The sequence below is a fragment of the Myiozetetes cayanensis genome, unplaced genomic scaffold (assembly GCF_022539395.1).
Source record: "Myiozetetes cayanensis isolate MyiCay16 unplaced genomic scaffold, myiCay2020 scf23, whole genome shotgun sequence".
In the NCBI taxonomy this organism is placed as follows: domain Eukaryota; kingdom Metazoa; phylum Chordata; class Aves; order Passeriformes; family Tyrannidae; genus Myiozetetes; species Myiozetetes cayanensis.
In genome coordinates, this window is record NW_026087445.1 from 1,239,609 (window position 1) to 1,264,156 (window position 24,548).

Sequence of the window (24,548 nt, forward strand, 5' to 3'; positions counted from 1 at the left end):
ACGGGGTTACAAGGCAGTCTGCAGCAGAGGCGAGTTCGGCTCTGTGAGTTGTGGATGGACATCAGTCAGCTGGGGCTGGTCCCAACATGTTCCCTGCTCTGCAGGAACGTGGTGACAGTGAAAGAAAAACAGCCCAAGTCGTTTCACAGTTCCCTGGGTCAGAGCGAGTGCTCAGGTTGGAGTTACTGACTGAGAAAAGATGTATTGTAAGTGTCTAATAAGGGTCTAGTTATTGGGAACTACATGTACTGAAAGTGTGGATTGTCTCTTTTCCAGGATACTGCCAGTTCCCCAGCACAGGTTATCAGTGCTGGCAGTGTCTTTGGTGATACACGTGCCCTGGGGACTGTGGTGGGCAGTGCTGTGTAGAAGTGGAAGAAAGAAATGTCAGACAGGAGCAATGAGGCCAAAAAAAACATCTGTTCAAGTAATGACAAGGGGGGTGAGAAGTGGGTTGGCCCTCAGGACTGGGCTGTCAAGCCCCTGGGCTCTGGACAGGCTGTTGGACTCGGCCCAGGTGGCAGGGAAGTGATGACAGTACCATTTGGATGTTTCTGTTACCAGCAGACTCATGATCTACAGATAGAGCATGTTGGTCTCCTTCCCTTCATCTGGCTGTGAAGTATCTCAGGCACAACAAACCCGTGTGGAGCAGAAATCTGGATGGAAAGAAACTCATCTGAGGAGCCTGATTTGTCTGGTCCCAAGTAGCTTTGCAGCTGTGTGAGACAAAGGTGTCTTTGCTGCTGAAGGCAAGTGGAGAGAGAGGCATTCCCAGGCCAGATTCCCTGGAGTGGCTGGAGAGGAGGGAGCTGTGCCAGGAGTCCTGAATCCCGCTGGCCTGGGCTGCTGTGGCAGTTGGATGGAGCAGCTGGGAGTGGGAGAAGTGACAAGAGCAATGTGACAATGAGATGAGGGGAGCAGCAGTCACCAGGCACAGGGTGTTAACAGCAGCCTGCTGCAGCTGACTGCCAGGCACTGCTGAACTCCCCTCAGTGTCCCTCTGTCTCACCCCTCACATCCCTGTGGCTCAGATCTAATTCAGGACTGACTCCTGGACCAGCCTGACTTTTTTTCTTGTCAGGAGCAAACCATTAACTTAAAATGCCACAGTGGAGGCAGGTGGCACCTGCATCCAGTTCGCTGCAAGCACAGAAAGGGTCACTGCTCACATCTTGGGGCTGCCTGTTTGTGTGACCTCACATGTATGTGAGCGCCCAGACTTGCTCCTGAAATGGTGCAGGTTCGGTTTTAGCAGCCAATAATTCATTATGATGGATTTTTGAATCTCTTTTCCTTCCATACTGGCTTTTTTGCTGTAGATAAATTCCTTATTAACGACAAGTCTGGAATGAAGCTTCACATTCCCTTTGCATATGAAGTTGTTTCTTCAGTGTGTGGTTACTGAAGGTGCTAAATTGAATGAAAATGAAGAATTATCCAGTTGTTTCACAAAAAGAAAGAACATTGGTGTGCTGGCAGCCTTTTGTAGTGTAAATCATGAAAACTCCTACATAAGTACAAATGAAAAAACCTTGAGGAAGGGACAAATAAGGTAGGAAGAAAGAATTGTCCTCATCTTTTGCATGCTAAATCAAACAGGTAGTTGATGTCAAATATATCTGGTCAAGAATTGTAATCCTGCCAGGATTTCAGTAAAAAACCTGACTTTTACATGAAGCCAGGCCTGTTCCACTTGCACATCTGTAAATTTTATGGGGCTGAACAGGCCTCAGTGCTTATAAAACAGAGAGTGGAATTGGTCCCTTTGCACTTGTGATCATCACCATTTTCAGACATACTGTGCTTCGGGGGCTTCGTTTTTCCATTTAGCCACAGATCCCAGAGCTCAGGAGTTGTCAGATCTCTGAATTGTGCTGCTGTCAGTGTGTGAGGGAAGGTGACACTCCTGTGTGTTTGCTCTGAGGAGGCTGTGCATCTTCCATCCTAGTATTCATTTCAGGAGGAGCAGGGGCAGCTGTCAGCCACGATTCTGGGCTGGTGGAGAAATCTGTAGCGTCACTGTGCCCACACAGATTAGTAAGTTTGACAAGTTGAGATGAGTACTGAGAACTGGCCTTTGTTTTTAATTTTAAAAATGGTGTGCTTGGCACTGTTAACCGGCACAGATCTTGGCAGATCTCGGAGAGTCACTTGGTGGTGTTTTCCCAAGTCTTGCCCACTCTGGAGCACAGTTAGTCTTGGAACTGGAGAGGAGCTGAGGTGCTGGAGAGCAGATCCCTTCACCTGCTGCCCTTTGAGGGGTGAAATGTGGCTGGAGAGGCTTTGGAGCCTGTGGGCTCTTTCTGCACTGGTTGTTTTATGTCCTGCAGCTGGTAGGACTGGGTGGACAAGCTGCTGCATGACAGCTGGTGGAGCACCTTTTTCCATTGGAATGGCCCTTGTTATCCATCAGGCTTTCCTCCTGGAAAAGGTGCTGATGTCCACACCATCTCTGTGCAGGAGACCTGCCTTTCCTGTTTTACCTGGACAGTATCAGTGAGGTGCATGGTTCCCCACTACATCTACACATGCATTTTTGACTTCATGGGAAGCCTGGAAAGACAGCATCAGCTGCAAGGTCAGCAGGCACAGCTCTTTCTTTAGCACTCCTGCAGTGTCTCCTCCTGCTTGGCTCCAGTATCCAGAGACTGTGAGGCCTCACTAGGAAGCCTGAGCAGTCCTGACAGTCACTCCTGGAGCAGAGTGGCCAGAGATGTGTTTATCTCCTGGTGGTGCTGGAGGAAGTCGTGTCTCAAGCAGAAAAATGAGATAAGGGTGACACCCTGGACCAGCTCAGTTCTGGGCAGTCTTGGTTGCAAACAGAGCAGGGGGAGAGGCCCTGGGCAATGGGAGCCTGATCCAGGATGGATTTCAGATTCAGAATCTGACAGTCTGCAGCTTGGGAGGGCCCTTCTGAGAGGGTGACAAGAGCCCTTCAAAGGCAGCAGTGAAAAGCCCGTGTCACTCATACACCACCAGTCTTGTCCTGAGATAGGTTTCTTCCTCCCTCATCTCTTCATGGCCATTTATCAATCCAGCCAAGCCTCAAAACGTGGCTGAGTTCTTCCAGGTCATGACTCAGTAACTCCTTAAATATCTACTGAAGTGAAGGCTTGGGTTTTCCTTCTGTGTCTGTTTTAAGTGCTGCTGTCTGTGCTGGACACTAATGATTTCATTTTTTTCGGGGTAGTAGTCACATGAATAATGCATTCCCTGCTGAGCCTTTTTGCCAGTCCCCCATAGCTGCTTCCCATCTGAAGGGAAGTGTAAGAGGTAATTAACAGCCACTTGAAAAAAGGATTAGCAGGTGGGTGGGAGCTACTGTTGGGTTCATGCATGGAATTGCCATGGAAATGCTGAGATTTCCTGGCACTTCATCCAGTGTGTGGGCTCCAAAGATAGTTGCACTCATGGGCCTGTCTCCTTTCCATCTTCCTACCCTACAAAGGGAGCTGCTGTGTTTTCCTCCAGGGCAGCTTCCACGGGCTGTGCTGTCACAGTGGTGTGCTGGCCAGGGGTGCTGTGCTGCACCTGTCACCTGAAGTCTGTCTGCATTTCTGTCATGTCATATTCATGTCACAGAATATCTGAGTGGGAAGGGACCCACAAGGGTTATTGAGTCCAACTCCCTGGCCCTGCACAGGACACCCCAACAATCCCACCCTGTGCCTGAGAGCGTTGTCCAAAGGCTTCCTGAACTCAGACAGGGTTGGTGCTGTGCCCACTGCCCTGGGGAGCCTGTTCAGTGCCAACCACCCTCTGGGTGAAAATCCTTTTCTTGAGATCCAACCTAAACCTCCCTGACACAGCTCCAGCCATTCCCTGGGGTCCTGTCACTGGTCACAGAGAGCAGAGATTGGAGCTGCCCCTCAGGAGGATGTTGAAGACCCCAGTGAGCTCTCCCCTCAGTCTCCTCTGCTCCAGCTGAACACACCAAGTGCCCTCAGTGTCCTCACACGCCTTCAAATCCAGGCCCTTCCCCATCCTCGTTGGCTCCTTTGGACACTCTCCAATGGCTTCAGATCTTCCTCAAATTGTGTCCCCCCAGCCTGCCCCAACATTGCAGGGGAAGCCGCTCAGGGCAGAGCAGAGCAGGACAAGGCGATGCTGGGCCTGGTGCCCCCCAGGACAGGGTGGGCCCTCCTGGCTGCCAGGGCACTGCTGACTCAGGGCCAACTGGCCACACACCACCACCCCCAGGGCCCTCTCTGCAGTGCTTCCCTCCAGCCTTTTGTTCCCTAGTCTGTACACTCAGCCAGGATCAGTAGTACCTGCCCTGTTGGCAGGAAATCAGGAGGAAAAAAAAACCCAACCCTTTCCCAGCGTTCTAAAAGAACTCGATGAGTAAAACAGAGTTTGGCACTTGAAGAGGTTTGTGCTGGTCCTTGTCCTGCAGGCTGAGACCAGCTCAGTAGCCCCCAGAACCCACTGGAGCAGACAGGGCTGCAGCTGAACCAGGGCTGTCTTGCACTGGGAGCGTTTTCAGGCTGTGCAATAAGACCTGCCTTGGTGGCCACACATGCTTACAATATTGGGCCTATTTGTGAGGAATGTCTCTCATTTCAGTGCCAGCTCTGGAGGTTCAGAAGGCGGCAGTGGGCACAATGTTCATCTGAAATGCTTCCTGGGGGAACCTGCTGTATTTCTCTCCTTGCTCCCCTTCCTGCAGCAACAGCAGCAGCAAAGAGCCTCGTGAATTTGAGTTTGAATCTGGGGTGCTTTGGGTTTAAGGAACACGTGCCCTCTGTTTCAGATCACCTGCTGGCAGACTCCTACATCGGGCAGGAGGACTCCCCTGAGATGCAGCAGGCGGCACAGAACAAGCGCCGGCTCTCGGTCATCTCGGACGGCAAGTTTGAGAGGAGCTTCGAGGAGCAGGCGGAGAAGATCCCGAGCGAGGCAGCCAAGCCACGAGTCTACACCATCTCCGGCGAGCGGCCGATGCTGTCGGACCACGAGAACGACGGCATGGAGCTGGTGGTGATGAAAGGGGCCGCCCAGGACGAGTGTCACCACGGCCACCACGGGCACGGCGCCGGCGGCTCCCACGGCGTCAGCAGGCACTGCAAGGGCTGGCCGGGCAGCCGCCAGGGCTCCAAGGAGTGCCCAAACTGCACCCGCCTGGCTGCCCCTTCCCAGCAATCCTTTGACCTGGAGCAGCACCCGCCCAGCGAGGCTGGGTGGCACAGGAAGAGGCTGGAGAGGATGTACAGTGTCGATCGAGTGTCTGGTAAGTGAGGGGTGAGGGTTGGGTGCTGGAGGGACGCAGAGGGTGGCACCCATGTCAGCCCAGCATGGAGGGTTTGTTGCCGTGTGCCTGGAGTTGGGCCCTGTAGCATTTCACTTTTGGCACCTTGCTGGTACCTTCACAGAATCAGAGAATGTGCTGAGTTGGAGGGGACCCACAAGGACTCATCCAGTCCAGCCCTCAGCCCTGCACAGGCCCATCCCCAAGGGTCACCCCCTGTGCCCCAGAGGATCATCCAAACCCTCCTGGAGCTCTGGCAGCCTTGGGGCTGTGCCCACTGCCCTGGGGAGCCTGTTCAGTGCCAACCACCCTCTGGGGGAAGAACCTTTCCCTGAGATCCACCCTGAGCCTGCCCTGACACAGCTCCAGCCATTCCCTGGGGGCTGTCCCTGGTCCCCCCAGAGCAGAGCTCAGTCCTACCCCTCCTCTGCCCCTGCCCAGGCAGTTGGAACTGCAGGGAGGTCTCCCCTCAGTCTCCTCTGCTCCAGCTGAACACACCAAGTGCCCTCAGTGTCCTCACACGGCTCCAAATCAAGGCCCTGCACCAGCATTCCTGGAAAGGGATTTTCCAGGAAGGAGTTGGAAATAAGCTGAGCTCAGCTGGGGGCCAGCTCTCCAAGCTCTGTTGTCTCTCCCTCCAGCTGGAGAGCAGCAGCTGATCTGGGTGGTTCTCAGGACACCTTCCTGCAGCTCAGTGAGGGTGAGCTCTGCAAGAGAGGAGGGGCTTTGCCTAAGAACCTTCATCCCTGCTCATCCCAGAGCAGGACTCTCTCTGCCTCATGCTGGGCAGGGGAAATCTTTGTCAATGTGCCACAGTGCTCTGTAGGACCCTCAGCTCAGGCTACAGTGTTCTGTGCTTTGGTGTGTCCCCCAAAATGCTCATCTGTGTGGCTGGAAGCGTTTTAACAGGGTCCCCCATGTACTGCCACCTCATGGGCTTCCCATAAATGCAGCAAACAGCACAGTATTGAACTTTCTTCCCTGCTCACTATCCATTTGCTCAGTGTTCTCAGGGAATAGGGCTTGTAATTATTCAATTACATTAAAGAAATCCCTGGCTGTCTTCAAAAACTGAGCCATTAATCAAATATATGTCACAGCCTGTGTGCTTTGAATTACAAACTAGTGCACAGTCCATCTTTGCCTGTATGTGGCTGGCAAGGAGTCTGACCTAATTTGTCTGATTTTTACTGTAAACACACATCCAGGCTTTTAGAGCAGAGAGTCCAGCCAGGAAAGGTCCAGGTTTTCTCCTGGAGAAGAAATTGAGTATAAGGACTGTGGAGATCAAGCTGTCCATCTTTCCTGTGTTCATAGTTTCCTAGTAAATATTATAGTGATGTTTACTACTGGTAAGATCACCAAAGTTTGGGTTCTGGACCGTATTTCCATGCTTAGATGCTTGAAATTATGTGGCTAAATTAATATATGGCCTAAAACTGAAGAATAGTAGTGAAAAACCAGGTGATTATCAAATGTGCAGAACAACTGCTGTCCATTGGAATCCTGTGCATGTTTTTTAAGCATTATTCCTCTGTTCCCTGGGATTTTTGGGGCTTCACATCAGACACTGCATGTGCAAGTTTAGACTTTATTATTTTTATTGCTAAAGTGCAAGAAAAGGAGTGATAAGAGTATTTCTGTGTAGAAACCTTTTAGGGTTTTATGATCACATGTGTTTTCCCCTTAAAAAGATGGCTCTGCATGTGTTGACAGAGCCAGCAAGCCTGTCTGAGGATAGAAAAAGAAAGTATTTTCAGGAAAGGAGAGCCCAACCCCAGGGGCTTGGTCTGCTGGAGATCAGGGTGCTGACTTGACTTGGTTGCAGCCTCATGATGTGTGCTGAATTAAGAAAAGGAAGATTTCCTGTCCTAGTGCTGGTGGGTTTATGTTGCAAGCTTTGGTGATGTTGTGGTTGAACTCTGGCCTCAGCACTGCCCCGGTGAGGTGGGGAAGGGTAAAGTGGGAAAACTTGTGGGTTGAGATAAAGACAATTTAGGTAAAGCAAGTGAAGCAAAATAAGGAATTAATTCCCCCACTCTCCTTGGGAAGGGATGCTCAGTGATAACAAAACATCCCTGTGTTATCAGCACTCTTTTCAGAGAATCAGGGAATGGTTTGGGTTGGAAGGCACCTTAAATCTGATCTCATTCCAACCCCTGCCATGGGCCGGGACACCTTCCACTAGCCCAGTTTGCTCCAAGCCCCGTCCAACCTGGCTGGATTTCAGTGCAAATTTCAATACAAATCCAAAGCACAGCCCCATACCACCTACTGTGAAGAAAATTAACTTCATCCCATCCCAAACCAGCACATCTGAACAAATCAAAATTGCACTGAGCACTGTGGGACTGAAGCAGGTTACTTGATGCAGAACCAAAGGAGAGCTCCACATCACTAAAGGAGGGGTTTAACTCCTCATAGCTGGACCTAAACTGCTCAATTTGCTGGAAAATGTGTCCTAGCAAATCCTGCAGGGAGATGCCATGTTCTGTTTCTGGGCCTTGGAGTTTAATCTGCGTTTTTAACCAGGCAGCAATTTTTGCTGGGGCCGGTTACCAGTGTGAAATGGAGATCTGTCTTTCTGAAAACATATCAGAGAGTAGTCACTTAAATGGGAACAAAGTGGGCCAGTGGATGCCTCCCTGAGTGGTTTGTGTTTCATCCAAACAGGCAGCAGCTCCCCTTGGGGATTGTCTCGAGCTGAGTTTGGGCACGTGTGGCTGCACAGGCTGCGTCTCCCAGCCCGGATCCCAGCGCAGCACTGGCAGCGTGGAAGGAAATTTTCCTCAGCTTGGTTTCATTTGCACTCTGTACCCAAGTGCTGTCCCTCAGAGATAACCAGAGAACCGAGCAGCACAAGTGGCACAGGCTGCAGGAAGAAATCCCTGGCATGCCCTTCATGCCTGGCTAGCAGGAAAAGGGAGCAGAGGGGAGGGGAGGTGGGGGAGAGGCTGATTTCCCCAGAGGTTCACCCTGCAGTGCCGCTGCTGTTTGGATTTACATGACATGTTGCTGCAAACCAACCCTCGTGGCATCATTTAATATGGATTTTGATGCTGAGTTTACACCATTCCAGGGAAGCACAAGCTGTCATCTCCTGGGCTGCTCCCAGCATCTCACACAGACACATCCACTTGTGGATTTGGGTGCAGTGGCTGGAGATGCTGATTGTTTTTCTGGTGTTCCTCCAGCCTCACCAAGCCCCTGGCCCCTCAACTGTCTCATCATAGTTGATACAACATGAAAGGAGAACAAGCTGCTCTGCCTGGCCAAAAAGGAGTTTGCTGCCTGTAAACTCCTGGCAGCAACAGCCATACCCATAATCTGAATTTTAATTGAGTGGGTGAGCTCTGGAGCTGAGCTGTGCTGCCTGGTCCCCAGCTGTGTGCTCCTCTGCTGCTGTTCTACCTCTGGCTGGTAAAGAGACACCTCTGAAGGGTCCCAAATCCTTAATTCTCCATTGAGTGCTGTGTGTAGGGCAGGGATATCTTTCTTAAGTTGATTCCTGACTATGAGAAAAGCAGGGGAGGCTCCCAGGGATGGTCCAGGCAAAGCCTCCTAAGGAAATGAGCTGTTCTTCACAAGCTTTGCTTTGAACCAAAGCTCGTGGCTTAAAAGCTGTAAAATACATCAAGAGATGTCAGTTCTTTGAGATGTGTTGCCCCTGAGAAGTCTGTACAGAATTGTTGGCTAAAAAAGGAATTTGTACAACTTCTCCTTCACCACTTCTGGGGGTTTGAGACTTCAAACGAGTAATTCCTTTGCAGTCTTGAGTTGTTCTGCGTTGCTTCTCTGTGTTTTGGAGGAGAGCAGATTTAGGGACTGCATCACAAGTCTTTACCATGCTGGAATGCAGCTTTCATTTCACATATATATTTCCTCAGGGTGCCTTTAAACAAGACTTGACGTAAACTCTTAGCTGAGAAGGAGTGTCTGGTACAGCTTTCTGTAGATTTCTGGGAAGCTGCACTTCAGAGGAATCCTCCCCAGTTGCAGTTGGCAGTTTTTGCATCTGTGATTGCAGCCACTTCTTGTTCTTTCAGGGAGTAGCAGGGTCAGTCTGGAATATGTGATGAGCTGTACAAAACACGTGGTGAGATGTTTTGGTCTGCAGTAGTCGTGTCTGCAGTGGACATGTGGGGTTGGACTGGGTCTGGGCCAGTGCAAGTGAGCTAAAAAACCCCTGGACAATGCCAGGTTGTGAATGGCTGAGATACCACAGCTGCAAGTGATCTGAAAACTTGAATGACTGAAGCAACACCAACACTGGGCAAGGAAGCCACAAACTGGGAGTGAAGCAAGATGAAAAATCAGGGAGCCCCAAATCCCAGGAATCCAGTCCACTGAGATCTCTCAAGTCTTGTGTCAGTGGATTTCAGTACCCCTCTGACTTTCTGCCTGCCTGACTCCAGGCTGAGAGTTCTCAGGGACAGGTCCCTCCTCCTGCTCACCACCATCCCACACTTGAAATTAGTGGCTTGTTTTGCTGCCTGCTTTTTGTCTTAGTGATCATTCTGGGAAGATGATGCAGTGTCCTAATGCCCTGGAATTAGGAAATAATCCCCAGCTGGTTTTGGAAGGGCAGTTTACAAACAGAGGTGACCAAGTCAGCCCATTTACCTGCAGATTTATAGCTGAGGGGCAGCTTGACTTCCAAACCAGATGAACTCCTGAGGGCCAGGTCTCCAGGAGGTGTGTGAGGGGTTTATTGAAGCTTCAGTGGCACCAAAAGAGATCTCAGGCTCACAGTTCTCAGGAGGGGCTCGTACCAGAGGCTGTATCAGAAAGAACTGGAGGAATGGGACATTTCAAATTAATGGTATAAAGGAGAAGACAGAGACTGGAAAATGCTTTTAATGAAAAATTTTTCTTTCCCCTGTTTTGTTTTTTTTTCCTGGTTCAAATGTCACTTCTGTAATTCCTGGATTACTCTAATCTTCTGTGCTTAGGACAGAGCTTTTATTCTTCATTTAGTAGCCTGATAGACAGGCTTAGCACCAATTTACAGAGCACTGGGTGGCAGTGTGCATATATATGAGGAGGATGAGACTCCTGCTCAGTACAGGGCAGGATGCTGAAGAAAAAAAGTCCTCAGAGAAGGATCTTGGGAAGTCTGACTGTCTAAAGGATGTCTGTGCCCTCTGGATGCTCAGGCTTTGCTCTCTCTCTCTTCCAGATGATGTCCCCATACGAACCTGGTTCCCAAAGGAGAACCTCTTCAGTTTTCACACCGCTACTACAACTATGCAAGCGTAAGTGAAACCCCTGCTGTGGCTTCTGTGTGTTCTCAGAGCCCAGAGCCTGCTCAGGGCTGTGTCTGAGAGCCTTGAGTCGTGTGTTTGGCACCACAGTCCAGGGGTGAGAGAGAGAGAAACTTGTCTCTCATTAATTTTTTTCCCACTGATTAGTTCTTTCCTACTGCTCTCATTTATTTGGTTCTACCTTCTTGAACTCCTTGGGGCTCCTCAGATCTCCCTTTCCATGGGATAAGATGTAGCCCTGCAGTTCTGCACTGGTCTGGCCATGTGAAGAAGTTGTCACTAAAATCCCTGCGAAGCATGAAGGGATGTGAGTTGGAAGGGCCTTTCCCTGCACACTCTGTGCAGGATTTGGTGGCCCTGGTTGCTGTGCACTGGGAGGAGACAGTTCTCAAAGGGCTGAAGAGAGTGAGGAAAGCCTCATTTCCAGGTTGTACCCAGCTTGTCAGGGAAGTTTTGTCTTCCTGGCTTCAAGTATTTCCTCCCTGCCTGGAAAGCCAGGGCAAGCAGTGAGGAAAATGAGACAATGTCCTGCCTTCCAAGGCCCTTCTCCAGCCTTATCACTTTTTCCCTGTGTGCTTCTTTGATGTCTGGGACTCCCTCAGCTCTCCTGCTCTCCCTGTTTTCTTCTTGTCTCATCTGGTGTCCTTTTTGTAATCTGTTTTTCTGACATTTCTTCTTTCCTTCATACTCTTCCCTTCTCAAATCCTGAAGAGGGGCTGATTGTTGATCCTGGGATAACCCAGACTGGACCAGACCTGTAAGGATTGCTGCAGGGAGGGCTGGATCCAACCCTGAGGAGCAGAGTAGCTGCATTCCCCAGAGAAAAACTCTTTTTAAATGTTGGCTGATACCAGTTCATGGTGTTTTACAGTTCTGATCTGACCCACAGACCATGCACAAAATCAGCACGTTGTCTTTGGGCACATTCTTTGCTCTCTGAATGCAGATTTGCTGGCCTGAAGATCTGTGGCAGGGTGATGGCCCATGGCAGGGCTTACAGGGCTTGAAGGCCAAAGTGAGGGTGGTTTGGGGAATGGTGTCCTAAGGAAACCCTTGAGGAGCACAACCCCCCTGGGTTACCATGTCTGGAGGTTCTTTGCTGCCTCTGGACACTGCACAGAAACATCTCCAGAAGTTCAGGGCACCTCCCTGAGGTGTTGGGGTGGCTCCCCACGTGCCCCTGGACTCTGCTCCAGTGCTGCCCCTGCTCCAGAAGCCTGTGGAGGTGTAGCCTGATGGGCCCCATCCAGCTCTTGTACCTCTGCATGTTCTCTGGGTCTGTGTGGAGCTTACCTGGCATCCAAGCCCCATTGTCACCGCTGCCCCAGGGAGGATAAAGCTTGGGCAAGTTGGAGTTCTCACCACTGAGAAATGTTTAATTTAAAAAGCAATTTCCTTCCACCTAACAAGAAGTATTCCTTCTGGAGTGAGAACTCCCTCAGAACACTGGCTGGGGCTGAGCACTAACGACTTCCTCTTCTCTTTCTTTTTCCCTGCATCTCCTGGAATCTCTAGCATCTCGTAAGTATAATCTTCGATTTTTATTTCCTTGTCTGTTGGTGTACTGGATAAACTCTCCTTTCCTCTCCTGTCCATCATATCCACTCATGCTTTCCCTGTGCCAGGGGCTGTCTCTCAGCTGGCAGGAGGTTACACAGAAGGCCTACATGGATCACACCACAGCCATCCCCATCTTCGAGGTGCAGACCCCAGTTGCTGGCACACTTCTACCCCTCTCAGTCCTGGTGTGCAGAGGGGATGTGTCTGCAGCTCCCAGGTCCATTCTCTGTAGCAGGGATGGGGCTGCTCAGCCCTGGTCTTTGGGGCTGATCTGTGCTTGAGGAGCAGCTGCTTGTCCGGCCCCTGCCCTGGGAGTGAGGAGCTGTGGTTTGGGGAGTGCCCTGCCCCACACTCAGGGCTGTCCATCCCAGGGCAGCACAGCCTCTGTGTTGTGTGGTGAGAGCTTTTCCTGTCTGTGTTCCGTGTCCTCTCCAGTTCAAAGCTGTGGAGTTGCTTAATGGCTTGAAATGGTTTCCCAGGGCGTTCAGGGGCTACGCAGAGAGGAAGAGACGGAAACGGGAGAATGATTCCGCAGCTCTTATCCAGAGGTAGGGCCCCTTCCCTCCGGGAGCCGTGACCCTGCCTGGTGTTGCATGGGCCCTTTGGGTGTCAGCAGTGAACCCTGGTGGCATTGAGTGTGTCCCTGTCTGTGTGCTGTCCGTAGGGACACTGGCAGTGGCTGTGTTGGAACTGTGGAGGGGAGGAGCTGATCTCCATCTTCTTAAAGAGCACTGTCAAGTTCCTTACAGCATTCCAAATTTAATACACTGTGAGATCTGTGTCTCAGGCAGAAGAGTTTAAAAAATTGAAGATGCAATTTCCCAGCCTTCTCCCAAATGCTTGGAATTTTATATCATCATACAATGGTTTAGGTTGGAAGGGACCTTAAACATCATCTGCTTCCAGCTCCTCTGCCATGGGAAGGAATTTGGTTGAGGTTGGCTGAACACTTTTATGTGCTGCTGCTGCATCTACAAATGCACCTCAAAAATCTGAGACTTAGGCAGAATTAACAACAAGAAGTCTGGTTTTTCACCTTTTTTTTTTCAATAATAGAAAGGGAAAAAGGGGGATGGGGACTGATTCCTTTTCCATGTATTATTACACAGAGGGCTGGTTTCCCTCTGCAGGCCTCCTGTGGCACATCACTTACCCACAGTGGGAATCAGAACTGGTTTGTTTTTTTAAAATGTGCCAAGGCTCGTGTATTTTGGCAGCCTACTAAAAAGGGTAACACAGTGTTTGTGTCACTGCTTAAAAAGTGCCATGATGACTTCACTGCTCAAAACCAAGTGGGAGAAAAACATCAGGTTTTTTTTATCTGGGAAATTGCCAGGCAGACTTTTTTTTTTTTTTTTTAGCAGCTTAAGGATGGTGTGTTTCTTTTTAAAACAAGAATGAAGAGAAATAAAAATCGATACTGAAGACGCTCTCAACAAATAGACAGTGTATCTTTAAAAAGAGGGAGATTTCTCAGAGTCAGGAAGACAGAGGCAAGTCTTGGTGAGGAATTGGCTTGTTCATGTGGTGCTGTGAGTGCAGGAGCAGGAGCTTCGTGCCTTGGTGGTGCTGTGTGGTCAGGGGAGAGGGTGGAGTCACCTCCTCCTTGTGTTGGGTGGCCAGGATGTCCCCTGTGCACGCTGAAGGTCCAGGCAGGGCTGCACAGCAGGAGCACATCTGTGTTTATCACGTCCCAGAGAGGAGTAGGACAGCACTGGTGGGATTTTGGCTGTGCCACGTGCAGGCAGGCCCTGACCAGTTACCAGGACTGCTGGCAGTGTTCAGCTGCCTCCTGCAGGGGGTGAGGAAGACCCCAGCCCCACCTCACTTCTGGGTGCTTGTTGTGCAGCCCGGCGTGGCCTCGAGTGTTCTGGGGTTCAGTTGTTGCTGCCCAGCCCCTTCAGTCCTTGACCTGGGAGGCTGGTTTGTGTGGCCTGGCACACAGGGGTGGCTCTGGTGCTCAGGGAGGTTGGATTGCATGACATGGCACCCAGGGATGCTGCCTTGGCACTCAGGGATGCCCAGAGTGAACCATGTGCCTGCTGTGGGAGCAGCCAGGGAGGGGAACAGGAGAGGTGCTGCCAGGAGTGTGGGTAGAGAAAAGGCTTCTCTGCACAGTGTGGTGACCCTCTGTGGGCAGAGCTACAGGCTGTGGAGTGAGGCTGTGGTGTCTTAGAGTCCCCTCTGGCTGAGATGAAAACCCTGGAGGTGCCACGGGGTCGTGCCCATCAAGCAGACTGGAGTCTGTCAGGAGGAGCACTGGTCAGAAAAGGGAGTAAGGAGATTTTGTCACTGAAACTTGAGGGATGCTGGTTGTGTGGTGAGGGGTGAAGAGATCTTGCAGGTGATCAGGTGACACAGGGGTTCTGGGTGCAATGGCAGGAGCCAGGCAGGAAGGCTGGGCAGGTTTATGGAGCCCCAGCACTCACAGAGCAGGTTGCACCTTCCCCAGGGCCAGTCCTGCCGTGCTGACATGGACCTACAAAAAACCCTTAGAGCAATCTGGATGCCCACAGGATGCCCACATTAGGAGTCAATCCCAGGCTTGCACCTCCTTTCCAAAGTGCTGGTTTTTTCTAGAGGAGATGAGAAGGAGCAAAAGTTCTTCATCCCATTCTCTGAGCATTTAGTGTGGTGTTAACCTTGAGCAGCTGGAGCTCCCTGGAGCTGCTCTCAGCAGTATTTAGGTCTCTCATGGGAGAATCCAAGCTGTCCAAGCAGCTGGGAGCAGCGTTCTCTGGCAAAGACTGTTTTACCCCTCTGCCCTCAGGGGCTGAAGAATCTCCTCTGTGGAGAGGACAACTGAGCATTTAACAAAAAAGGGGATTTTACTCCAAAATACCAAAAGCCCAAAGGATGTAACAGGGGCCTTGGCAATTAACAGTGGTGCTCAGTGTCTGGTTTGATCTTGGGCTGACAGTGGACCACAAAGATTTTCATTCTGATGAGTCTAAGATCTAAGACTTTTTCTTTGTGTAAAGGGCAGCCCTGGTTCCCTTAAAATGACGTATTTATTTGGATTTGAATCCAATGCACAGTAGGACAGACCCCATTGTCAGTCATGGTGCACCCCAGAAGGCTTTGTGTGTTGGGCCAGCCCAGCATGTGTGAGTGGATGTGTCTGAAGGGGCAGTTTTCTGATCCACAGCAGGGATTCTTCACACACTCCATTACAGATATAATAAATCTTTGGAAAACATTAATAGCCCAAGTGCAGATGGAAATTTGGCAGGAAATAATGTTGCTCCCAGCTGCTGGTTTTCCTTCTTGAGCTGCCGAATTTGGATCCTGATGACAAGAAGGGATCCAGGGGCTAAGTGGGGAAGTGCAGAGGGTGACGTGGGTTAAGTGCTCTCCCACGAGGACTGTGTTTGGGTGGATCTCCCTGTACAGGAGCAGGGGCATCCAAATTTCTCTGAACAGCTTCACACTGGTGCTGGGAGTGTCTCCTGGTCCAGTGCTAAAGCATCTGCATGGTGTAACATGTCCCTACTGACCCCATTAACCTGTGTGTGAGCCGGACAGCTTGCCATTGACCATTGACCCCTTTCACCAGCTGGAGTCTCTGTTGCTCGGTGTCTGTGGTGTGTGTTGGGGGGCAGAAGGGAATCCAGGAAGGCTCCCCCACTCCCTGTAGGTTCCCTAACATCCTGGGGCTGCACTGTGGGGTGAAGTCACCCTGACTGAGTAGGGTTTGTGGAGAGGTGACACTTCTCTTGATAGTCCAAATGCTGCTCCTCCCTCTGTCTCTTCTGCTGTCCTGTTTGATTCCTGTCCTGTTCCTGCCTCGGTGAGTGGTGAGAAGCTAAAGGAAACAGGTCCCTTGCTCTCAGAGGGGCTGCACAAAGAATCCCCTGGCCGTGGCCTCTCAGGGGTGGCCAGGCCAGACTGTTTTACCCAGACCTGACTGTGGGGTGGAGCTGCTCCCCAGGGCTTACCCTCCAGGGCAGTGGGGGTGGCAGCTGCAGCAGAGAGCAGGTCCCTGGGGACTGTGCCTTAGTCACAGCAAAGGGACAGCAGGCTGTGAGCAGGGGATGCCAGGTAGGACCCCCCTTGGCCCGTGCCAGGGAGCTCAGAATAGTCCCACTCTTGGCAAACACAACCAGTGTCGGTGCAGGCTGGGGACCTGACCTCCAGCTCCTGAAAGCCCAGAAGGGAATACACCATCATCCATCCCCATTTTGGTTTTGTTCCTCCCATTTCTTCAGTCCTGCTGGGCCCAGGTGTTGCTTTGCCTCACCTTCCTCAAAGGTTGTGTTTGGCCTTTCTTTCAGGAATTTTCGGAAGCACCTCCGCATGGTGGGGAGCCGAAGGGTTAAAGCACAAAGTAAGTGAGCACCTGTGAGCTGTGGCTGTGAGGAGCTGGGGTTTGTGCTGGAGGGACGTGGGGGAGCTCTGTCACATGTAGGTGGGGGTGGAAAGGACCTGGCACTGGGCTGGAGAGAGGATTTGACCTGCTGGTGCCATTTATCCTACAAAACAGAAGGCCAGGTTGCTGCAAGTCTCCAGGACGTGTGGATGTCACCAAGCAGCCTGAAAGTTACTTCCAAGCACCCTCTGCCTTGGCTGTGGGAGATCTTTGGTGCAAGGAATGGAAGGAAAGCTGCAGCATCCTTGCCCTGTGTGGGGGTTTTGGTGGAGGCTCGTGAGGAGAAGCCGAGCTGGGAGTTGAGCAGAGCTGGAAGGGCTGCCTGGGCTCCTGTGCAGCTGTGCCAGCTGTGCCAGCTGTGCCTCCTGGGGTGGGCAGTGCTCCATGTGCCCTGCAGGCTGCTGGCTGTGTCCTTCTCCCACTGCCATTCCCACAGCAGGACCTGGGGGAAAGTTGCCTGCTGGGAGCTAAGAGGATGGAAGGGAGAAAGAAGAGCAACAGGGAAGAGACTGGAGCAAGGGGGAAATAAGGGAGTGTTGTGCTTTTCACTGGGGAAGAAATCCCCTCTTAGGCCCAGGAGATGGCAGTTCCCTTTCCCTGCAGAAGGCAACACTCCTTCATAACTTGGATGGGGCAGCTGCCTTGTCACTGTGAAGTGGGCTGAGAGTGGTGTAACCTGCTCCTGAGAGCTGAGGATTGCTCCAGAACAGCTTGTTCTTCCCACCCCCTGGCCAGGCATCATGTACAGACTGCCCACAGCAAAGCACTGCTGAGTTCAATCTGCATTCTTTCCTCTCTCATACGCTGTGGGAAGTGATCAGCAAAGAGCTTTGCCCTTTCCAGAGTCTTTATTGGCATCTGAGTTAGCACTGCCTGACGTGGCCAGGGCTCACCCCCCCCAGAGCTGGGGGGAAGCTCAGGCATGTCTGTGCCTCTGCAACTCTGGGATCATGTTTTCAAAGCTTTCCTCGTGTGCACAGTACCTCAGTGCCTGCTTTGAAATGCAAACTGAGGGTGGAGATCACCTGAAGAACTGAAGATTTCTCTCCCTGGACACCCACCCTGGACACCCTGCAGGAGGGGACAGGTCACACCCACCCTGGACACCCTGCAGGAGGGGACAGGTCACACCCACCCTGGACACCCTGCAGGAGGGGACAGGTCGCTTCTCAGCTCTTCTGATCCAGACCTGCAGTGGATTCCTGTGCTGCTGTGACTGCTGCAAACTCCCTGTCTGCCACCAGAAATAGATATTAGTGGCTATAAGTGGCTGTTATCTTGGCATAATGGCTCTCACACGGGCTTGCCAAGTCAGACATGGTGGTTGGCACTTCCCAGGAATTTGCCTGTGGTGCAGCCAGCTGGGCCAAGCTCCCTGGATTCCAATTGGGAAATGCCAGTACAAACAATACAATTCTCCATGGGAAAGAAAAACAAAGCAGAGGTGGTGATCACAGAAGTGCAGGCAAGCAAAGGCTGAAGGATCCCCTCTTTGGCAGTGAAAGTTAGAAAGCATGAGATTTCCAGAGCCATTCCTGTCCTGCTGTTTGGTCCAGCTCTGACTGGGATGAAGGGATGAAGAACATGAAGGGAAAGCTGCCTGGAGAACTGCTGCCTTCTTCTGGTCATGCAGGTCATTAGCTGTGCAGTGCATCTTCCTGTGAGGCCTCTGAGTCCAAGCACTCGCACTGGGACACTGGAATAGCCTTGTTGAATTGAGGTTTGAGCTGTGTGCATTTCAGGAGACCATCAAGTGTCGTCCTTTCTCCGTGTTACACACCCTGTCCTGTGCAGGGCACTTTGTGCTGTGTAGAAGAGAGACCCATGTTTGCTGTGTGGAAAGGACTCACGTTTGGCAAGTGGAAGGACGAGCCCAGGGGAGTCTGGGATGTGTGGCTTTGGTGGAAATCTACTGGCTGTTTTGTTTGGTGGCAGCAGCAGAGGTGGCTTTGGGATCTGTTAATGTCCTGCTCTGGTTTTATCCTAGCCTTTGCCGAACGGCGTGAGAGGAGCTTCAGCAGGTCCTGGAGTGACCCGACTCCCATCAAAGCTGATTCCTTCCATGACTCTCGAGAAAGTGAGTTCTGAGTCCTTCCTCCTGTGGGCAAACCCTCCAGTGGAGGTGTTGGCTGGAGTCCCACTGGAGTAACTCCTCTGTGCCCTTCTGTCCTGTCTGTGATCCTTTTAGTTTGCTGAGATCGGAGCACGTGACGCTCCAGGTGTTTGTACCTGTTCCTCTGTGTGTACCTCTATTCGTCTGTAGAGCACAACCCATCGAACCTCAGGTTATTGAGCAGTTGCCAAAGGATACCCAGTGGTACAGCTCTCTTACAGCCCTCTGTTCCCATCATCCCTTATTTGCTTGGGACCCAAACAACCCACCTGGAAGCTTGCCAGTCCAAGCTTACCTTCACCAGAGTGGGGCTGACTTGGCTTCCCATGCAGGAGCCCCTTCTGAGCTCTTCCCTAGGCTGGAATAGCTCCAGAACACAACTGAAGTGCTCTGTGAGATGGAGCTTTGATTTCCTGGCCGTGCTGCCTGCACAGGTCATAGCTTGATAGGTGGTGATCTTCATTTGGGCTGCCAGGAATTCCTCTGGGAATCCCCAGTAGTGCTGCCACGTTCTGCTCGTGGGGCCTGAGATGCTGTTGTGCTAATTTACAGGAGGAAATGCCAGCATCTTCCCACTGTATTCTTATGGAGGGAATGGCTGTTTTACAAAGATTTTGTTGAAAGCCTGTAGGCAGGAACTTGGTGGTGATGAGTTTGCCCATGTTGAAATGGATTTCACTACTGAAATGGCCTGACCTACCAGGTAAGCGTGAGATCTGGCCCTGGTAGCTGCACCAGACTGCAGGGGGAGGTGTCTGGAAGGCAGGCCAGGTTCAAAACGTGACCTGCTTGTTGCTTGGCAGTCTGCTCCCCCCCTGCTCCCTCAGCTAACCAGAGGCACACGGAACAGCCACGGTTCAGACAGGCTCCAGGCACTGCCCAGCGACACCCGGACATCCCGACAGGCACAAAGGGAGGCATCTCGGTTCTCTTTCCTCAGTCCAGGAACCATCTCTTATTTTTAACCTTTAATGGTCCATTATATTCCTTCCAGATGTTTTTTTCCCCAGGAGGCATTGAAGGCCAACAGGTAAGGTCAATTTGGAGAGCAAATTCAAGTCCACTGTTGCACTCTGACTGTGTTTGCTGCAGCTGTCCTCACGCACGCTCTAAGAATCCTCTGCCAGGATCAGTCTGACCAACAAGGCAGATTGGCTCTATAATCCCTCAAAAGATGTAGTCAGAGCAGTAATTACTACGAGGAGACCAGCTTTGAAGTCTTTGGACTTTTGCTTCTCAGCTTGGCAATGCTGAAGTGTAGAGAGTCTGTCTGTGTTCTGTCTCCTCCTCCATGTCTGGAATGACGGGGTGACTGTTGTGAAGGTTTCCTGGTGCCTGTGAGGGTGGTGAAGCTCTGTGGTTCGTGGTGTGGAGCTCCTCGTGCACCTTCCATCCGTTCCGTGTCTGTCTGTGTGGAGACACCAGCCCCAGAGTGTGGTGTCTGTCACTCCGGGGGACGCAGGAGGGCACAAGTCTGGGGGCTTGTGGAGCCTCCTGCGAGGCAGCCGCCAGCATGGATGGGGAAGGCTGTTCTGCCCTGGTAATGCTCCCTGTGTCCTGGCAGGCCATGACCTTCAGGATTCCTGTGGCACTCTGGAGGGTGACTTCGACTTGAACTGGGAAGCAGAAAAGGAACTTGAAGCCATGGCATGTGACGGAGAAGACTTTATTCCACCAAAAATAATGGTGAGGGCTTCCAGCTCAGCTGCCTGTGTCTGCTCAGGCTCTGTGTGCCCTTTCAGAGCTGCTAAGTTTGGGATCTCTGTGGGAAGAGGCAAGTCTGTTGTGCAGGCAGTGCCTCAGGTGTGTGTGAGGGTCACTCAGAGATCAGCCAAGACGTGACATGGTGTTCAGACCTGTTATTGTTGGGGTTCATGTGTTGAAAGAAAACTGGAAGGAAGGGCCTGTAATACAAATCAGAGCAGGACTGACACCAACACAAAGCCTGAGTCTGGTTAACCCTGAAAATGGAGACCTGAGTCCTGAACCTGAGCCCTAACCTTCAGCCAGAGTTGCCAGGCACCTTCCTGATGCCTGTGGCCCTGAGCCTGATGCAGTGTCCCACCAGCAGCCAGCCACTCCTGCCCTTTGAACACTCCCTGCACTCCCTACAGCCAGAGGAGAGGCTGCACAGGAGGGATCCTTACTGGGATACAGCCATTCCTGGTGACACATCCTCTGTGCACACCAGCCTCCCCTTCCCAAACTGTTCTCTCTGCTGCCTGTGAGGCAGAGCTGTGTGCTCCTGTGTTGGGGGTGCAGGAGGCTGTGACACAGCAGGTACTTGGCAGGCCTGGGATGCTCTGTGGTGGAACAAAGGCTGGAATACCTTCCACAGGGATGCAGAGAGGCTTAAGGGACACCTGAGAGCAGCTGAACAGGGCACTGTTAGCATGGATTATGTGCTTCTGTCCACCCTGCTCTGCCTCCTCCTCATGCTCTTGCACCTCTGTTTTATCTCTTGCAGCTCATTTCTTCCAAGGTGCCCAAAGCAGAGTATGTCCCAACCATTATCCGCAGGGACGACCCCTCCATCATCCCCATCCTCTATGTAAGTAAATCCCTTCTGCTAGGGCTGGGGAACAGACTTCATAGGGAGAATTTTTGATTTCCCAAGTTCCTGTTATGGTCAATCCAAAGCACTGATGTGATCTGGAAGAGCTGCCAGGGAGGGGCTGTGCTGTGAACCCACAGCAGCTTTGTGGGGGCTCAGGGGCTGGGTGGAACAGGAAGGGGCAGTGAAAATTGGCCCATGAGGGTTGTTGGGCTCTTCAGGCCCAGCCAGGCTGCACGGGGAGATTATCAAGGCAAGGCAGGGCAGGCTGGATCACAGGCAGAGCTCTGCATTGCCAGGCTTAGGGCTCCTCCTTATGCTCATCCTTGGGATGAGCAGGACCTCGGAGCTCAGCAGTGAACACAAACCCCACCACCCCACGGGCTGTGGTGCATCCCTGCCAGTCACTAAATGAACTCTGATTTTCGTCTGGGAATCTGGCCTGAGCAGGTGTCTGAAACAGCAGCAAGGAGTTGTGGGTCTCTTTTTCCTGATGACTTGCTGACTTAATTTGAAAGGGAAAGTGGGACTGAGAGCCCAGAGAGCCCTGTGTGCAGCAGGCAGTGCTGCTGGGGGCCTTGCTGCCTCCCTTCCTTGGGGAGTTGTGCAGTTGTCCTGATGATCCTGCTGTGCCAGAGGCACTGTGTTGGGAGTGCAGCTGTTTGTCAGCCAGCTTGCACATGGCTAAAGCTGGCTACAAAGTGTGGGCCAAGAGGCAAATAGGCATTGCTGATGCTGACTGCATCTGATGGACAGTCTGTGCTCTGGATGTGTCTGCAGCCTTCATCTCCAAGCCTTTGGGTGGATTTGGTCTTCATGGGCAGCTGAGCCTTCAGCTTCTGTGGTGAAATGTGATTTAGGTGGTGATTGCTGTGCTGTGACTACCAGCCTGGAGCTGGTGTAACTGTGCCCTTAGAGCATCTGCTGACCTGGGAACGGGATTGTGTGCAGTATTAGAGACCATGATGCTGTCATGGGAGCTGGTGTAGTGACAGTGAACCTTTGTCTGTCCTTTGTCTTGGTTTCCAGGACCATGAACATGCCACCTTCGATGACATCTTAGGTACGTGAGTGTTACTTCCTTTTCTCACTTCCTGCCCATTGCACATGGAACCCATCAATGTGCCAGTCGCTCAGCTGCCCTGTGCCTCAGCTGCCACTCATAAAGGCGTTTCTGCCACCCCAGTGACACATGGCAGTCAGTCAGCTGCTCTTGGATGTGCTGCTGTCATAAACCTTCACTTCTGGGGCTCCTTTTCTATGCCAAGCTCCTGGTTTGTGGAAGGGAAAGTGAGGCCCGGGGGCAGCAGATACCTGTGAATTGCACCTGTGTGGTGGGTGGGAGCATGAACAGGGTCAGGAGGGCTGGCTCTGCTCCAGTGCCATGGTCAGAGCAGTGGTTGGTGCTGCCATCCCTCCCCTGCCCTGTGACACCCTGGGATTCCTGCTTCCCACGGCACCCGTGGCACGTTGGTGCTGAGCAACTCTCCCAGCTCAGCCTCCTGCCTGCAGGACTGAAGCGAAAAGAAACAAGATGATTGATTTTTAACCTCCTCCATGGTTCATATTTTCCAACATGTTTGAGTTTTGTTGTTTTGTTTTGGGTTTTTTTTTTACAGAGGAAATAGAGAAGAAACTTAACATTTATCGCAAAGGCTGCAAAATCTGGAAGATGCTGATATTTTGCCAGGTATGTGGAAGTTGTGAAGTGCTTGGGTGATTTGCTACAAGTTTGTCTTTTTCTCTGGGGAGAATGACATAAAGGAAGCAATATTCCAAAGTCAGGTTCTGTTGAAGTAACTGCCAGTGCAGAGCTTTCACTTCCCATTTCCCAGGCACTGAGCAGGCTGGAGTTGCTGTGACAGCAGCAAATCAAACCTGATTCAGTGAGGCCGGGTCAAGAGCTGGGCTGGTTCTCAGCTACTCTCAAGGAACCCCAGGCAAACCAGCAGCAGCACAGACCTCAAAAGGGGATTCGAGAGCCAGGAACAAGCATTTGCAGTGTCGTCATCATTTGCATCCAGCTTCGGTGTGGCAGTGACGGTGGTGCAAGCTGCAGATCAGGCTGGCAGGTGGCTCAGCTGGGAGCTGGAGGCCAGTGCAGGCAGGACAGGGCTCAGGGTACAGGCTGGAGCTGTGGCTTGGTCAGCTTCAAACCCTGCTGGATCTGTGGCTTGCTGGGGATTTCCTTGCCAAGTGTCCTGTTCCTCGGGATGTCAGTTCTGGACTTGCCCAGCAGCTGTGCCAGGAATCTTGACATGAGAAATGAGGAGGGAAAGCTGACTCCAACTCCCTCCCCTGTCCCCGGTGCTGTAGACTGCCAGGTTTGCTGCACACTGACCTAGAGATTGTGGCTTTTAATGTTCCTGGTGTTGTGCTCAATCTGTTTATGCCTTCTGCTGCCCGAGTCCGTTCCTCTGCAGTGCCATCCCTTTCCTCTTCATCCCTGCTGTGCTCAGCTTCTCCTCTGCCCACCACGGCAAGTCCCCCAAGCGACAGGGGATGTCCCTTGTCCCCAAATGACCCGGACTTTCTTGTCTTCCCTATTACTCACCAGCGACCCACAGTGACGATTTTTGTTTATTATTGTGCCTCTCTAGAGCAAGGTGGGCACAGAACAGTAAAAACTGGCGAATCCAACCCCCACGCTCCCCACTGTGGATGTTCCCCGAGCCGGTGCCTGCCGGGGACAGTTCCCGGTGTGTGTGCCCTGCTCCCCTGTGGCAGTTCTGGGAATGGCTGGGCAGGACTGGAAGTGCATCCAGGGTTTTTATCCCCGGGGCCTGTGCAAAGGGGTTTCCATGTGCGTGTCTCTCTCTTGCAGGGAGGGCCCGGGCACTTATACTTGTTAAAGAACAAAGTCGCCACTTTTGCCAAAGTGGAGAAGGAGGAAGATCTGATCCTGTGAGTGGCTCTGTCGTGATGATCTGGGCTTGCATGGAGTTTTCCTGCTGGGTTTGCTCAGTGTTTGCAGCACATGGCCAAGCAGGAGAGGTGGAGGGAGTTGGGGTGGGTTGTTCAGGGAATGAGGAGGCTGAGGGGGGGTTGTCAGGATGTTGAAGCTCCTTCAGGGGGAGATGCAAAGGTGACAGAGCTCAGCTCGTCCCTGGGGTGCTGCAGCCCTGGTCACCAGGAGGTTTATGCTTCTGTCTGCTATTTAGTGTCTCTCTGGACTAGAAAGTATCAAAAGATAAAAAAAGAAAAGGTATTTCCCCTCCTAACAAAGGCTTTGCTGACCAGAAACCAGAACCAGCAGTGGCTGCAGTAGCACTGCTGAGCAGGCACCAAGTGGCAGAAATCCAGAGTGTTCCCCCACAGCTGTCTCCAGTCAGGGGGAAGTGGAATTTGTCTCCGCAAAGCCTGCTCAAAGTCCAGCCTGTTGCTGAGGAGGCTTTTCACTAACATGCCAGCCTGTCAGCTGGGGTTGATGAGGCAAT

The 24,548-nt window shown here is 51.9% G+C and overlaps 1 protein-coding gene across 4 annotated transcripts in view; it reads left to right on the forward strand.

Moving 5' to 3' along the window:
* Positions 1 to 24,548, forward strand: part of NSMF (NMDA receptor synaptonuclear signaling and neuronal migration factor) — a 47,684-nt gene that overhangs the window by 14,551 nt on the left and 8,585 nt on the right. Inside the window, exons 3-13 of one of the 4 annotated variants that reach the window (XM_050319800.1) lie at positions 4,757 to 5,233; positions 10,431 to 10,506; positions 12,031 to 12,036; positions 12,555 to 12,623; positions 16,350 to 16,402; positions 18,432 to 18,521; positions 20,122 to 20,243; positions 21,025 to 21,108; positions 22,141 to 22,174; positions 22,731 to 22,801; positions 23,936 to 24,015. In XM_050319800.1, the coding sequence (XP_050175757.1) occupies positions 4,757 to 5,233; positions 10,431 to 10,506; positions 12,031 to 12,036; positions 12,555 to 12,623; positions 16,350 to 16,402; positions 18,432 to 18,521; positions 20,122 to 20,243; positions 21,025 to 21,108; positions 22,141 to 22,174; positions 22,731 to 22,801; positions 23,936 to 24,015 (1,162 nt within the window). The remainder of the gene's footprint in view (positions 1 to 4,756; positions 5,234 to 10,430; positions 10,507 to 12,030; positions 12,037 to 12,554; positions 12,624 to 16,349; positions 16,403 to 18,431; positions 18,522 to 20,121; positions 20,244 to 21,024; positions 21,109 to 22,140; positions 22,175 to 22,730; positions 22,802 to 23,935; positions 24,016 to 24,548) is intronic. The other 3 variants (XM_050319801.1, XM_050319798.1, XM_050319799.1) reach the window with 3 other exon arrangements.